Source organism: Piliocolobus tephrosceles, chromosome 13, assembly GCF_002776525.5.
Source record: "Piliocolobus tephrosceles isolate RC106 chromosome 13, ASM277652v3, whole genome shotgun sequence".
NCBI classification, from domain to species: Eukaryota; Metazoa; Chordata; class Mammalia; order Primates; family Cercopithecidae; genus Piliocolobus; species Piliocolobus tephrosceles.
The window spans coordinates 64,789,832-64,805,171 of record NC_045446.1 but is presented as its reverse complement, the minus strand read 5'-3'; the positions used below and the strand labels follow the sequence as shown (position 1 = coordinate 64,805,171).

The 15,340-nt window shown below is 39.0% G+C and overlaps 1 protein-coding gene across 2 annotated transcripts in view; it reads right to left on the bottom strand.

The window, feature by feature from the left end:
• Positions 1–534: 534 nt before the first annotated feature.
• The window catches only part of POLD3 (DNA polymerase delta 3, accessory subunit), a 50,415-nt gene continuing 35,609 nt past the window's right edge, over positions 535–15,340 (bottom strand). For both annotated transcript variants that reach the window (XM_023209400.2, XM_023209401.2), the window contains exons 9-12: positions 14,277–14,383; positions 8,912–9,024; positions 7,330–7,408; positions 535–3,020 (exon numbers count right to left, since the gene is read on the bottom strand). In XM_023209400.2, the coding sequence (XP_023065168.1) occupies positions 2,818–3,020; positions 7,330–7,408; positions 8,912–9,024; positions 14,277–14,383 (502 nt within the window). In that variant the 3' untranslated portion in view covers positions 535–2,817. The remainder of the gene's footprint in view (positions 3,021–7,329; positions 7,409–8,911; positions 9,025–14,276; positions 14,384–15,340) is intronic.

Sequence of the window (15,340 nt, the reverse complement as noted above, 5' to 3'; positions counted from 1 at the left end):
GGTGAAATCCTGCTCATCAAAGAACTGCTTGCTTTCCTCTCCTCCAGGAAGACTGCCTTGATACCTATCCTCCTAGGAACTCTTAGAGGACCTGTACCTTGGACTCACATACGGCACTGTCATTTCATTTTAGTGGCTTTCCCTTCTACTACATTGTGAGGATCAAGTGCCAAATTCTACTGTTTCTATTATATCCTCTAGTCCCCAGGTCATGGGCTTGACACATAGTAGATACACAATAAATGAACAGTAAATATAGCCATCTGTAATTCCTTCAATAGGAAAATATCTACTCTTTTTAAACCTTTCATGAAATAGGACAACTATCTTCCCCTTTTTACCACATGTACAGCCAGAATGACTGAAGAATACACCACCTGGGCCGTATAACTGATAACATTTCAGTAAGTTGCTAGCTGATTACATCACTCACGACATCAGAAAGGAAGCCACCATTTGTAGAGTGCGTACGTGACTACCATCATGTACCGAATTCATGCTACATACACTTGACATTAGTCTTGACAACCCTTGGTAATTCATTTTAGTTTTATTTTGATAAAGAACTTGAGGCTGTGAAACTTGCCCAAGGTCATATGGCTAGCAAGTGATGAAGCCAAACTAACACAATGTGCTAGATTTTCTTATACATGAACTAAACAATGAGGTTCGCTGAACTAAGATTTTCCCAGGGCTGAAAAAATGATGAAGGCAGCAAATAACTTGTTCATCTCAGACTATAAGTATGCAGTTTTAACAGTATCAACTGAAAACCAGCCTTCTTCCCATTCAGAGTTTAAATAATTGCAACACTGTTACCATCCATCAAATAAGAGACTCATCAGATACTCAGTTTGAAGCACTATCTTAAAACTTCTCAAATTTATTTAACTCATGTGGTTAACATGGTATTATGTAAAAAGAAAAAAAAAAAAAAACCCACCACTCAATACTTACTAAGCCTTGCAGGAGCTCAAGTTGAGGCAGCATATTGGGCATAGAGATCATAGGATTTGTATTATCCCTTGAAAGTTGGAACTCCAACCAGCATCAGAATTTTCCAATTCAAATTGTTTTAGTCGAGACCCCAGCATAATTTTTAGAAAAAAGATTGGATTGTTGCTTTTAATTTTCCATTCCTATTTAGACAAATGACCAGAGGCAATGACAAAAATAACTGTTTAGAAGGGATTTCTCTCCAGAAGTTTTTTCTAATGGTTTAAGTCCAGGCTTTCCATCCTTCTCTCCATCATTTTTCATTTTAAAAAGAAAGGGTTTTGGAGTATGTCAACCTTGCTATACAGCTTGCTATACAAAGCCACTGCTTTAGCCTTAGACATAATGCCAGGACTCATCTCCCACACTTCTGGTCTTAATCAAGTTCATGCTTGGTTGCTAAAGAAGCTCATGTTAATCCCAAGGTCAGCACAATCCCAACCTTAAAGAGGAGACAGCTGATTGCATCACTTACGACATATACAAGCCTGAGGCGGAAGAAGCCGGTCAGACACCCCTTGTCTGCTACGTGTGAGACACATCAGCAGCTGAGCGTGACCCCTTCCACAGAGCTCACTGTGCAAAATCACCAGCACACCACTGCAATCCACTGAGCTCACCGTCTGTCCAGCCATAATGGAAGTCGCTTGAAGGTTATCATTGTAATAGACGATTTTCCATAAGTAACTAATAAAAATGTTTTCTTTGCTGTTTAGACTACTAACAATTCAGTCTCTCCCTCTCCATCCTCTCTTGGGGAGCCTGTACTTTTAAGCAAATAGGGGAGCTAAAAATACAAAGGAGCAACATCCATGTATAAATGTGTGCCTTATCTTCCTCACTAACTTCCTGGAAAAGTGCTGTTTTTGAATATTCTGTTTTCTTAAGAAGAAGAAATTTTATGTAAATGCAGTACACTGTATATAGGAGAAATCCCTTCTCTTTTTAGTCTTTATCTCATTGTACAGGTTTCACTCTCTAGGTACTGAGTGGGGGAAGGGGATCAACAAACCACAAAGAGCAGCATAAAGCACACCCCGTGTCAGCAGCACGGCAGCTCCTCCAATATTGTCAATGCTGACTCGAGGTAATTTCTGGTGGAGTTGAACACATCATTAAATTTCTATTTGTGTTCTGCCTGAGGCTTTTCCCTAACCACTAATTGCGAGTGAAGGTCCCAGAGAGCTTTTGTGAAAGGAACAGAACACAAGCCATGTCCTGGTCTGTAGCCAGGTGCCCGTATACTGCATAATGGAGGAAGAGGATTACAGGGAGATTTTCACTTCAGCCTTTAGTCCAACCAAGACTTAAAAGACTTACAGAGAACAGCCTCAGGAGGTTAGGGGACAGAAGTGTGGTACTGGAGGAAGACAAGAGGGGTAAACACATCCAGCAGAATGTAAGGATAAGAAACACCCACATGAATTCTCAGAATACAAAGGAACAAGAAGGAATAATTCCTGTGCCATATGCGGACCAGGTCATAGGGCGAGTGGGGAACAGTGCATTAGCCACTAAATGGCTTCAGTGAGAATTCTGAAAACTGTTCCAGTATAATTTTGGAGTAAATCCTTCTCCTGGACAGGTCAAAGATTGTGCTTTTTAAATGTCATTAGAAGGTCACAGCTTTTTGCCTCCTGCTTCCAGATGATTTCCTTTTGGTTAAAAACCAGAAATAGTATAAACCTCACAGGATGAAAGAACAGTCTTTTGATACAAGTGAGGTGGAGATGTAGATGAACTTACATAGTAAGTGAGGAGCACATTTCTTGGTCTTCTCCCTTGACCACTTCAAGTCTCTGATCTACCAGAGATGGCAGTTTATTTCCTCTGGAAGAAGCCAGTAATGGACACCTGTCTGTTGGCTTTGCCCAGAGCAGCAGTCCCTTTCTTGGGGCCCTTTCGTTCCTCTTTGGGTTCTTTTTTCACAGTCATGGCAGGGGGTCTGTGTACTGAGGATGTCTTCAACTTAAGCTCCTCTTCACTATCTGTGCAGGATTCACTCTCGTAGACTTTTTCAGTCACTGGTAGGATGAGAAAAAAATGGAACATGGGTGGGTTGAATCATTTACTCTATCAAGAAAATGGGATGTCTTGCTAACCCCAATAATTTCAGACTCTCTGATCAAGGCAAATATGCTTACTTAGGACTGAATCTTTCTCCCACTGGGAGATCAGATCTAGCCTAAGGTAGCAGGTATATGGAATCCTGAGCTCACACTGCCTCTATTTGATGCTTAGAATTAACATTCACTTTTCTCCCTCACTGCTATATCCCATGCCTTTAAATGGCCCTTTATCAGTGAATTGCCTAAATCCTTTATTTGGGTCCTGGCCTATGTTAGCTAATTTCCTGAACTCTATATCTGAATTGTCTATATCTCAAACACTTACTTCTAACTCCATGCTTTGACTGGCTTCTTAAGTCTCATCTCACTGACCTACAATGCCTGCCTATTCCCGTTATTGGTCTTAAACCGCTGGCCTATCTGCCTGCCTCCATTCTGTCTAGCCAAGCTCACCATGGACCCTCCTGTCTAGCTCTGTCCTGATGCCACCCACTCTCTGCACATCCTAGGTACAGAGAATTGAAGATCAGTTACTCAACTGTTCGGTTCTTAGTTCTTAATGGCTGCAAATTAACCCAAGATTTAGTAGTAGTCTATATCACAAAAGTTAACTATCTCAAGCAAATGCTATCAGATGACACACTTGTTAGTTTTAAGGAATGACAGTGATAAAATGAGAAACAAAGTTACCAGTTTTCTTACTCCCTATCAGTCAAAGGCATAAATTGCCTTTCCCCTGCTATTAAAACTCACTGAACCTTTCCCAAGGTAAACTTGGAAAAGAACTATACCAGTAAGCACTCATTATGAGCAAGCCCCAAAGGGCACAGGCAGAGATAGTGGCTTTCAGCCATGTCGTCACATAACCAAGGAGGATCCACACTACTGCAACACATACACCAACCACAAGAAACAGCACGCCACCTTTCTGTAATTTGAGAGAGCTGTGGCAGCTGCATAACCAATACTACCTAAATTCTTTCTCAGCCTTCCTGGTTGCAGCAAGTGATAGAGAAACACTGAAGGAAAAGAGCTCGTTCTTAGCTGAAAAGTATAACCTAACATGCATATTAAATGCTCAAATGATTAAAGTTTTTTTTTTTTTTTTTCCATTAAAGAACAATGACAGTCTCAAGCTCTTATTGATAATTCTTTCTAATAAAATATATCAAATTGTTCTAGAGGCATAAGCTTTGGAATCAAATGATTCTGTGTCCTAATACCTACTCTGCTACTTAAGATATCACCTCAAACTTTACTGTGCATCAGAACCACCTGGAAGGCTGGTTAAAACATAGATTGCCAGACTCTGTTTCCCAAGTTTCAGATTCAGCAGATCTGGGGTGGAACTGAGAATTTGCTTCTCTAACATCCTCCCAGAAAATGCTGATGCTGCCGGTCTGGGGACCACACTCTGGGAATTAATGTTCTTTCCTTCCCTGTTTTAAATGTTGAAGTGCAATTGCCACTGGAGCACGCCTTCTCTCTTATCCAGCTGATCCCATTAAGGCTGCATAATCAACAATCCCTTCCCAGAGAGTTCCCAGAGTTTGTCTTCAATTTTGTAAGAGCCCAGAATTCACTTTGATTTTCACTTAGAGGCGAAACAATACTGATAAACTTTAGATAGTGTTATACTAAGTATTCTCAAAGGCCTTACTACTCAAATTGTGCTCCACACACCAGAGGCAACGGAATCTCCCATGAGCTTATTAGGAATGTACTCTCAGTTCCCACTCCTGGCCTACTGATGCAGAATTTCAATTTTAGCAAGATCTCCAAGTAATGCACATAGTCGGCAAAGTTTGAGAAATCTTGCTCTAAGATAATTAGAGAATTCCCACGGCATACCTATTCGTTCAGCAATTAGACCCCAGAACACCACCTCCATCTCACATGCATCTTCAAAAGCATTATGTAACTGAATTAATGGGACAAAATTACGAGCTGTTATTTATTCAATATCTTAAATTAGAAAAGTCTGAAGAGCCATCTACAGATACAGAAAGGAAATGACTTTCTACTAGTTGGTGGTATAAGACTTTGCTCCTTCATAAGCTATATTCTGTATTCAAATGGCAGCGTATCTACCACATTACACTTCAGCATCAATTAGCTCATTATTTCATTACTTATTAACGAAATCAATGGCTGTCTCATTGCCAATTTTGTGTAACACATTGCTTGGGGGTGTTAAAAAACAGTCAGGGCAGCACCAACAAAATTTCTTTAGCAGCATATTCAGTATACTGTAAAAGCTAAAAGGAATATTTCTATATTCAAAGCTGTAGCTACCTCAAACCCCAGGAAAAAGGACGCCTCCATTAAAAATATGGGGCCTTTGTTTTAGCTGAACAACATGCCACTTTTCTGGGTTGCCATTAAAAAAAAAAAGCAAACAAACCTGGTTTTTGTGGGTAACATCAGATTTCTTTTCCACTTAACTGCTTTGCTCTTAGAAACCCATCCCCTTGTCCAGGAGTCTACTCCAAACTTATCTCAGGGACCCAACTCCCCAGTTTCTGCTGCAAACTCACAAAGAGGGAAAAGATGAGTTTTCTAAACCCACAGAACAAATCTGATTCAGCACAGAACAGGGCAAACCCCCTATGCTGGTACATTTGGAACAGTCTGAGCAGAGAGAGGAAAGCAGAACTCCTTTGTTGGTAACCAAAGCCAAGATTCATTAGGTTGAGCTTGGACCAAAAACCTTAAAAAAAAAAAAAAAGTGCCATGTGAGCACAGTTTTCACTGTTGCATCCAAGGCTTTTAACAGTTTTGTCTGGAGACAGGAGTGCAAAAAAGTCCACATCACACACCTGGCCAAAACTCGAGTACTATGTTTTAAACAAAGCAATAAATAATTACCCACAAATTCCCAATGAACTCTCACAAAGACATTTGACTTTTTTCTTTGGGGCAGAAAGAGGAGGAAAAAACTGGCACCAATGCTTTTGTCCTCCTAAATTTAAAAAATATACTGTTGAATTAAGAAAGTCAACAGTAAATACATATATTATCACCCATGGCCAAACCAAGAGGCTTGAAAATGACAACTATTAAAAGACTGAAAGCCAAAAAAACAAAAAACAAAAAACAAAAAAAAACCCATTCAAAGTCCAGAATTCACAGGTTCACAAGAAATTTGGCACTGAAAAGACAGAATTTCCACATGTAAAGAATTTTACTCCCCAGTCGCATGCTACAATTAAAATGGCAGAGGCCTTTTCAGAGGACTGGGAGGTTGGGAACAGGGGGACAGGGAACACAGATGACAAAATGTCGTCACTAGTTTTAAGAACCAGGAAAGGTTGATTCTTCAGAGCCAATCTTTTAAAAACAAGTTTGAACTAGAAGGAAAAAAAAAAAAAAATCAAGAACAGGAAAAATAACCTTCTCTGAAGATCCAAGCTGTGGCAGGTGCCACAAAAGGATCCATGACAAAAATGACAAACCATGGGCTATCCAACCAACAAAGGTAAAAGCCTAAACCCACAACTCTTTTCAAACACAAAAATATAGTACCAGGATATGAGCATCCCATCAAACCTCAAGTGCTAAATCTTAAAAGCTCCACAGAAGTCTGGTTTGATTATGGAAAGGGCAGAAGAGGCTAAAACATGGCTGAAGAACCAGCCAATGACTCAAAGCCTGAACTCTAATTCCTCCCTAGGCCTTCATAACAAGCACATGCTTTTACCTAACATGGCTTACAAATAGGAAACATAAAGGAAGCAATCTGGATGAGTCATTCCCTTCTGAAGAACAAATGGAACCAAATACCAAAAATGACTCTTGATACAGTCTAATCATCTGTAGCTTCTTTTCCACTGTTCAAACTTATAAAAACAAATATTCTAGGGAAAAAAAAATGCTTCTCAATGTCTATGATAACATCCTAAGCCCATACTGTGGTTTCCATCTTGTTTTTAGACATATTTATGCCACCTGAATCTTCATAACAACCACACATTTAGGCAAAATGGTTATTCCACAGATAAGAAACTCTTCACCAGAGACGACATAACTTTTAGCCAACATCTCAGTGCTTATTTTTATAGTGTATGACCTAAACAAGAACCTAGGTGTTCTGACTTACACTCTGCTACACAAAGTGTATGCCATAGACAAACAGCATCGGTAGCACTTGTGGATGATTCATATGTAAATTAAAGCTTGAGATGTACCTGTTCTAAAAGGGATTATGGTGCCTCTACGGTAATAAGAGACTCTCTCCGGATTTGGAGCCAAATATTTGCCTTACCCATGCAACCTTCCTCATCCACGTAAGTTTTAGATTTTAGTACGCGTTTTCGTTTTCTTTTGTTTTCTCCACTTGAGCTCTAAAAGATCAGAGGATACAATGTTAAGCTGATCAATTATATTATACAGAAAAATAACAAAAGCTTTTAAATCTATACTAATCATTCTCCAATACTCCATTATGATAAAAAGTTGAAAGAGAAACTCTACATTAGTTTTAGAGAACCAACCCCATCACATAGACAAGTTACGCTCACTATATACACAGGCTTGATATTTCATTGTTCATAAGAAGGAAAGTAGCATGCTGAAGAAAGAACTGTGTTCTGTTCATTCGGTCAATAAGTTTTTGCTGGGTAGTGCAGGCGACATGGTTAAAAAGTAGGATAAGGACCTTAGTGGAGGAGACAGATAAGGAAAGCAGACCACTGCAATACAGTGTGGTGAGGGCTTCAATGGAGGGCTGAGGCAGATATTATGGGAGCACACAGGGAAGGCCCCTAAACCACACCAGGGGTTTCTGTGGCATATGCCCTTGCTGTAGATACTTGCTATGTCAGCCTTCACATTTCTTGTTTTCTTTTTTGTTTGTTTGTTTTTTAGAGACAAGGTCTTGCTCTGTTGCCCAGGCTGGAGTGCAGAAGTGCAATCATAACTCACGGCAGTAGTCCAACTCCTGGGCTCAAATGATCATCCCGCCTCAGCCTCCCAAGTAGCTGAAACTAAAAAGCATGTGCCACCATGCCCAGATATTTTTAAAGTACAGACAAGGTCTCCCTGTGTTGCCCAGGTCTCAAACTCCTGGACTCAGGCGTTCTGCCCACCTCAGCCTTCCAAAGTGCTGGGATTACAGGTGTGAGCCAACATGCCTGGCCAGCCTTGACACTTCAACATTACACCTATCTAATTTAGTCTCAAATAGGTATTACTAATACCAACTTCCTTTTATCTCCACTGGTCTCTTTCATCCCATTTTCTCTTCAGCTAATGAGGAAATCAGTGTAAGATTTAAATGATGGTCTTAACACAATGAATTAAGAAAAACTAACAGCCACAAAGGAAAAAAAAAAATTGTCAGCAACTATTTTTTCAACTCTTCATTATCTACACTAATAGATGTAAAAAAGATGCAGCTGAAGAGCGTTCCAAGCTGTATTTCCCCTTTGGCGGACAGTTTTCCCATCCAGCCCTTTTTCAGAATTGCTTCTGAAGGGCAGCAAATGTGTTTAAGTTGTTTGTTCCCCTGTCTTTCACATGTTGCTCTGATGCAGAGGGATCTCTTTTTGCACCACTCTAATAGGAGGTGTATAGCACAGCAGAGATGCCGAAGGTCATGAATACAGAGCAGCTCCCAGGTTCCACCTCTGCAACGTTCTTGAGACTATACCCGCTAGCGAAATCTCCCTTCAGGTGAGAATGGAGGAATACCCATTCTGTACAACCTGTAGGAGAGCAGAATGAGACAAGAGCCATCTACTGGCATTTGTGAAGTATACAGCAAGGGAACTGATTTAGCAAAGTGGTTGTAGGTCCTTAAGACATAAAGGATACATGGATATGCAAGAATCCCAGTATAATTTTACCTTGACAGAAGGAGGTTCAGGCTCAGTCTTTGGCACTGGTTCAAGAGGTGGAGACGGAGGAGGAGGTGGGGATGGTGACTCAGCTTCATAAGCCCCAGGAGAGTCTGGGAAGACTGAAATAATGAAACAGACTTAGATCAGAGAACTACAAGCACTATCTGGTATAATGCCTTCTCCACTGGTTCTCTAAATTGACATGTCCAGCAAAGGGGATTTAGCAAGCAGTAATTCATGATAACCAAGAACTTTGCAGTTATATAGTTATCTTTAAAATATATATTTTATTAATTTTATACAAATAAAATCAGAGAATCAAGAATTATTACAGCCACAAGTATCTTAGCTAAATGTTTTCTTTTATAGCTAAGTCAGGTTATGAAGTTGGTTTGTAAATATCCACTCATCGCCTTCCATATGCCATGTATTTCACTTTATTTTTACAACAACTCTGAGACAGATTTTGTTATTTGCACATTACAGTAAATAGAGGTTCAGAGGGGTTCCGAAACTTGCCAAGGTCACACAGCTTATAACTGAGACAGGAGGTTTTAAGCCTAAGTCAATCCAATTCTACAGCCTTGCTATTCCAACTATACCATGCCACTTTACCACTGAGGACAAGACATTATCTCTCAAGATCTATGTGGAGACAATCCCTCAGGTTATAACGAATGTTCTATGCCAGAGTTTTTCACTGTGACCTAAGGCTTTTCATCACCTGAGATGTTTGTTAGACTGAAAATCTCCAGCTGGTGTTAAGAGTATAAACTTGGAGGTGGGTGAAGTCATCTTTTAAATGATTATCATTATTTAAGCTCTAACAACTAGGACCTGATTAATATTTTGCATATTTCTAGTGACTACTCCACTGATAAGGCTTGTTCTGCTACACTGAGGTTAACAGGAAAGCATACTTTTAGGAAAAAAATACTGCTGTGGAAGTGGCATCACCCAAGAAATGAGCACCACCAGAGGGATCCCATGATTTCTCAACAATTGCAGAATTGGTGGTCTTAGTAAACGGCCCATGAGAGGGGAAGCAAAAATCCTCAACTGACCTATTACTCAATCACCACAAAGAAAGTGCTGCTCAGGGGACTGGGTAGCGACTTAGCCTCACCTGCTCCCTGAATCTCCTGGCTGTATTCAAATTTTTAACACGAGTCTTGAATCTGAAATTCTCCCAACTGAATAGGTCAGTGTTAAAAATTATGACAGTGAAGAGAGTTCAAGGCCAAATGACCTAAAGAGGTGAAACAGAACAAGAGCCAGAATGAACAATAAATTACACACTTTAAGTATAAAATGGGCCCCAAAAACTTTATAAGCTCTGGGAAACAAGAGAGAGAAACATAAAAGGAAAGCAGTCCAGCTATCAGCACAGCTCTGGGAGGCTAGAACATGATGGGAACTCAGGCAAGAGAAAAGTCAAACCCCAGAAGCAAGCCTCCATTGTTCTGAAGGAACAGCTATGAAGAAAGCTGGGCTATAATGGTAGATGTGTTATAATGGGAGGAGGAAACTTTAGGCAATGAGGAAGCCAAAGGAATTTTGAGACTCACAGTAATAAACTTAGGCATTCTTATTTCCAGTTCTGAAACCAGTTGACTTAACCAACGAAAACAATCCTAGTGACACCCTCTAAGACCCCTCTCACAGCACTGTATGCAAATGTTTATCTAGATCCCCACTCTAGACTCTTAAGCTCCAAAAAGGCACAGACACCACGATTTCCCTGGCATAAACACAGAGTAACAGTGTGTGTGTGTGTGTGTGTGTGTGTGTGTATTTATTTACATAAAGGAAAACCACCACTTTCTGAACTAAATTTGGAATGAGGAACCCAGGTCAAGGAAGACAACATATATCTCTCTCTCCCTTCCACACACTCCCTGAGAGAAACACTGTGATAATAAACAAGCAAAACATTATGACTCCCCCAAACAGAGAAGAGAATAGCAGAGGAGTCAAGAGCCCTTAATGATTAAGAAATTTCAACAAATCCCTGGAAGATGGAAGGCAGATGGGAGAAAGTTGACAAAAGAGGCATCAGTCAAATTAGATGAGTCAGAGAGTAGAGATTATTATCTATTATAAAACTTCCATTTTTATCTGACTTTTAAAATTGTAAATATCTACTACTTTGTTTAAACTTGCCGCCATTCATGTACTAGAATATGTCTGTCTGCCAAGCCAAACATCCCCACTCAATACATTTTTACTGACACAGACATAAAGAATGTTCCATGCACTGGTGTATTTTAAACAGATTTGTAGCCAATCTGCAGCTCTTCAAGTGAAAGGTAAGCAATGAAGTATCACTTATTCCAGGAAAGCAACCTTTGTTGGGACAGAATAAAAACTGCAATGAAACTAATTTCAGAGATCCAGTGTGTCAAAGAGTTCTCTGGCAGGGACAGGTAATTAGAATTCCTGGAAACCATTCACAGCTTCCTAGGACTCAGTATTTTTTAAAAATACCTATCTTTACCTAAAAATGGGGATCACATTTGCTTAACATTCTCCATAAGCACCTTGCAAGGACTGAAAATATTAGCAAAGACTTAAATATTTATCAGTTAAAACTACATTTCTTCCTAGCAATGTAGATGTTATTCTTAATGTTATTTCTTTCTGGGTCTGGCCTTTTGTTTTTTGCTTTACAAAGAGAGTGTGTAGAACTACTAAAGGTGCATATGACCCTGCGGGGTAAAAGAGAAAGGAACAGTCCCTTGGGTAGAGAGTTACAAACAGAAGTGGAAGGGAATTCTCTGAAAAAACTGAAGGTACTTGCAAGTATGGGCACTTCAGCAGGAAGAGTAGAGTGAGTAATAAGAAAACTATCTGAACTTGTTTCCAGACACAGGTAAAAGAAAAAACAGGCCAGGTGCAGTGGCTCACGCCTGTAATCCCAGCACTTTGGGAGGCCAAGGCGGGTGGATCAAAGGGTCAGGAGTTCAAGACCAGCGTGGCTAACATGGTGATACCCCATCTCTACTAAAAATACAAAAATTAGCTGGGCGTGGTGGTGGGCGCCTGTAATCCCAGCTACTTGGGAGGCTGAGGCAGAGAACAGGTTGAACCCGGGAGGCGGAGCTTGCAATGAGCGGAGATCGCGCCACGGCACTCCAGCCTGGGCGACAGAGCGAGACTCCGTCTCAAAAAAAAAAAAGGAAGAAGAAGAAGAAAAGAAAAGACAAAACAAAAGAAAACCATGTACCAAGCACTGTCTTGGCACTTCTGACACATCATCTTATTTCATGTTCATAAAAAGCCTGTACCATTTGTGATAAAAATCCCCATTTTAGAGATGCAAAAACAAGGAATTAAACAAGTTAACTAACCTGCTTAAAATCACACAATAAATGGTCAAGGTAAAATTTAAACCCAGGTCTGCCTGACTCCCAAGTTCTTGTATTTTCTCTACTCCTGCTGTTCCTTTTCTAACTTCTGGCTGAAGACAGCATATTGAACTATATGACATACTCAGTGTAACAGAAATAAAGCAATAATAAGTTAGAGACTGTGTAGGGTTTAAAATAAAATCCCACTGGCTTTGAGACAAAGACGAAATTTAAGAATAAAATGGCAGAGGTTTATAAATTTAGTCAGATGCCAAAAATTATCTTTGCCAAAGGAAAAAAATCTAAGAGCTTCTGCTCTATATCATCTGTTATTATAGGCTGTGCACCTCTATCGCATTTCTTCACATTCCTTTCAAAACTAAATAACCCCACTTATATTTCTAATCACCCAACAGTATTATTTTTGTAGGCTACAGATCGGAACTACAGGGAATATTTCAGAATGATATAGTGAGTGCTCAACCAACCATAGTAATTCCTTAACTTAGAACTGACTCCTTCACTAATACTAGAGTATCTAGTTTACCTTTTTAATGTACATTAGGTCGATGGCTTCAAAGACCTTTCCAAAATCTTCCCAAGGTCTTTTACTGATTGGAAATAGGGAAGACTGTTCCAATTAGCACCTATTCCTACATTTACTTCCTAATTATTTTCCCATGTGTCTACATGGAGTTGTTCCTTTCTGCAGCCTTGGCCAAAGCATTTTGATAAATGACAATGGAATGAAAATATAGCATTTGCCTCTCTGGGATGCTCATGTGTCTTATCCTACCCATTCTGAAGGGCCACTATAAACCACGAAGGACATTGTACCTCTCACAGCATATCAACGGCTGTAATTCTAAACACATAGCATGAATGGTAGAATCTAAATCCACAGAAGTGTAAAAGATGCTACATCTCTATCACAGACTCAACTTTCTGCTACTATTTCTTGGGTCTGTTCATTTTTTTGCATTACTGTCATCCATATATATAATTTGTTTTTTTTTCACTCACTTGTATAGTTGAGCTAATATCCTTTTTTCAGAAGCCTGTCTTAGCATTTTCAATTCCTCTTAGTTTCTAGAAAAAGTAGAATCTTACAAGTTTCATTTTGTCCACTGATAGCACAGTAGGTTCCTTTTTTGCATTCACTATTATTCTTTACTCTCCCTTTTAGTATCTGTTTGTGTTTGTCTCTATATCTTCACGTGATGCTGAAATACTTTAGACTAGATTTCCCCTCATTACCTAAAATGTTTTATACCCATTATGCCATGAATTCATGGACAATTCATTAGAGCAGTTCAAACTTTTCACCACTGTGTCTCAAAGTGGGCTTTTCAAGGTAGAGTCATCCACCAGCATATCAGTTCAACCCATTTAACTTTCTTTTTACCCTCCTTCTTTTTCTATATACTTTATACAATTTGGGGCAAGATCTTGGCTCTTCAAAATACTTGATATTTTTTAAAAAGCATATTAATGTTCCTGGTAAGACTCTTGCTCTTATGAGGTTTGCTTATCTTACACTGCCCACAGCCTAAAACTAGAAGGGTCCACAGTGTCATTCCCTTCCAACAATGACACTGCAGGTTGTTCCAGTTAACCCTAGTTTTACCTGTGTGGACCACCACCAATAATATCCTGGCTGCCTAGAATGTCACAATTCTTAAAAGACTCACATGAAGATAGCCAAAGGAATATCCTCCCCTTAAAAGAAAAAAAAAAAAAAAAAAAAAGAAAAGAAAAGAAAAGAAAAGAAAAAGTCTTAGATAGTGTGTATAATAATAATTCTTATCCTCTTTCCCTCTGTGTTATTTTGACAAATTGACAAAAGATCATGGTTCTAGTCAAAAGGCTAATGCAAATTTCAAACAGAAAGAGGTGCTATGGTGTCTCTCAATGCTAGAATTACTACTCTTATTGTGATCCTCAATCCATTACTTTTTTAGCTCCTTGAACATTAAAAGTAGAATTGATCTCCCTAACCAAAAATGACTGGTAATGCCCACCTTCATCTTCACTGCTATCAGATTCAGGAAGTTTGATTCTTCTCCTTTTTTTCTTCATGTTTTCAGTTTCCTTTGTCTCATCATCAGATAACACTACTCGCTTCCCCCTGTTGTCATCCAGAAATAAATTAAGCTTGTTACACATAACAAAAATGTAAGTATTCACATGCTCTTATGGGTTTTGCTTTATAACTCGTGGTCTTAATTCCAGAGGGTAGAAAAGGACAGCCAAATAGTCCAATAAGGACTCTTGTTAAGGATACTCTGCTAATTGACCATAACTAGGTCACTTTATGAGGTGACGTGAATAAAAAATTTCTAGAGTTTTCTAGAAACTGCTGGAAGCTACAACCAGGTTATCAAAAATCTCTCCAAATTCCTTCTTACTTCCCTGATAGGACTTTCAATTATCCAACAGGCATTAAATAAGCAGCTACTACATACATACAAGGCTCTTTGCTGGCCATTGAGAATACAATGATACAGAAGAAAATACTGTTTCCAAGAAGCTCTGGCAAGCACCACTGGCTATAAGGCAACGTGGTAGATTTAACTGGACAAATAAAATGTTATGGAATATAATTCATATTTGGAAAACTTAAAAGCTAAGTAGAAGTTCATCATGTAGAAAGGGAACCATATTTTAAAGAGAAAGAACAATATGAGCAAAGGCAGAGATATCCTTTTAAGGTGATTCTAATGACATAATAATAATAAAAAAAAAAAACCTAGACGCTGCCGTGACATTATTTTGCTCCTCAGGATGAATGGATACTCCATCACACTCCTCATGCAACCAACAACTAATTTATCAAAGGCCTACTGAATGTTAGAGACACAAATATATACAAGACATAATCTTTGCCATCAAGTACCTTATGTCTTATATAACTTTAAATACCAACTTTCCTTTCTACCTTGAACTAGAAAAAGAACAATTAAACCCAAAGTAAAAGGAAATAATAAAGATAAGAACAGAAATCAATGAGATAAAAAAAAGAAAATTAACAAAGCCAACGTTGTTATTTGTGGGAAAGAGATTAATAAAATTAATAAGCTTTTTA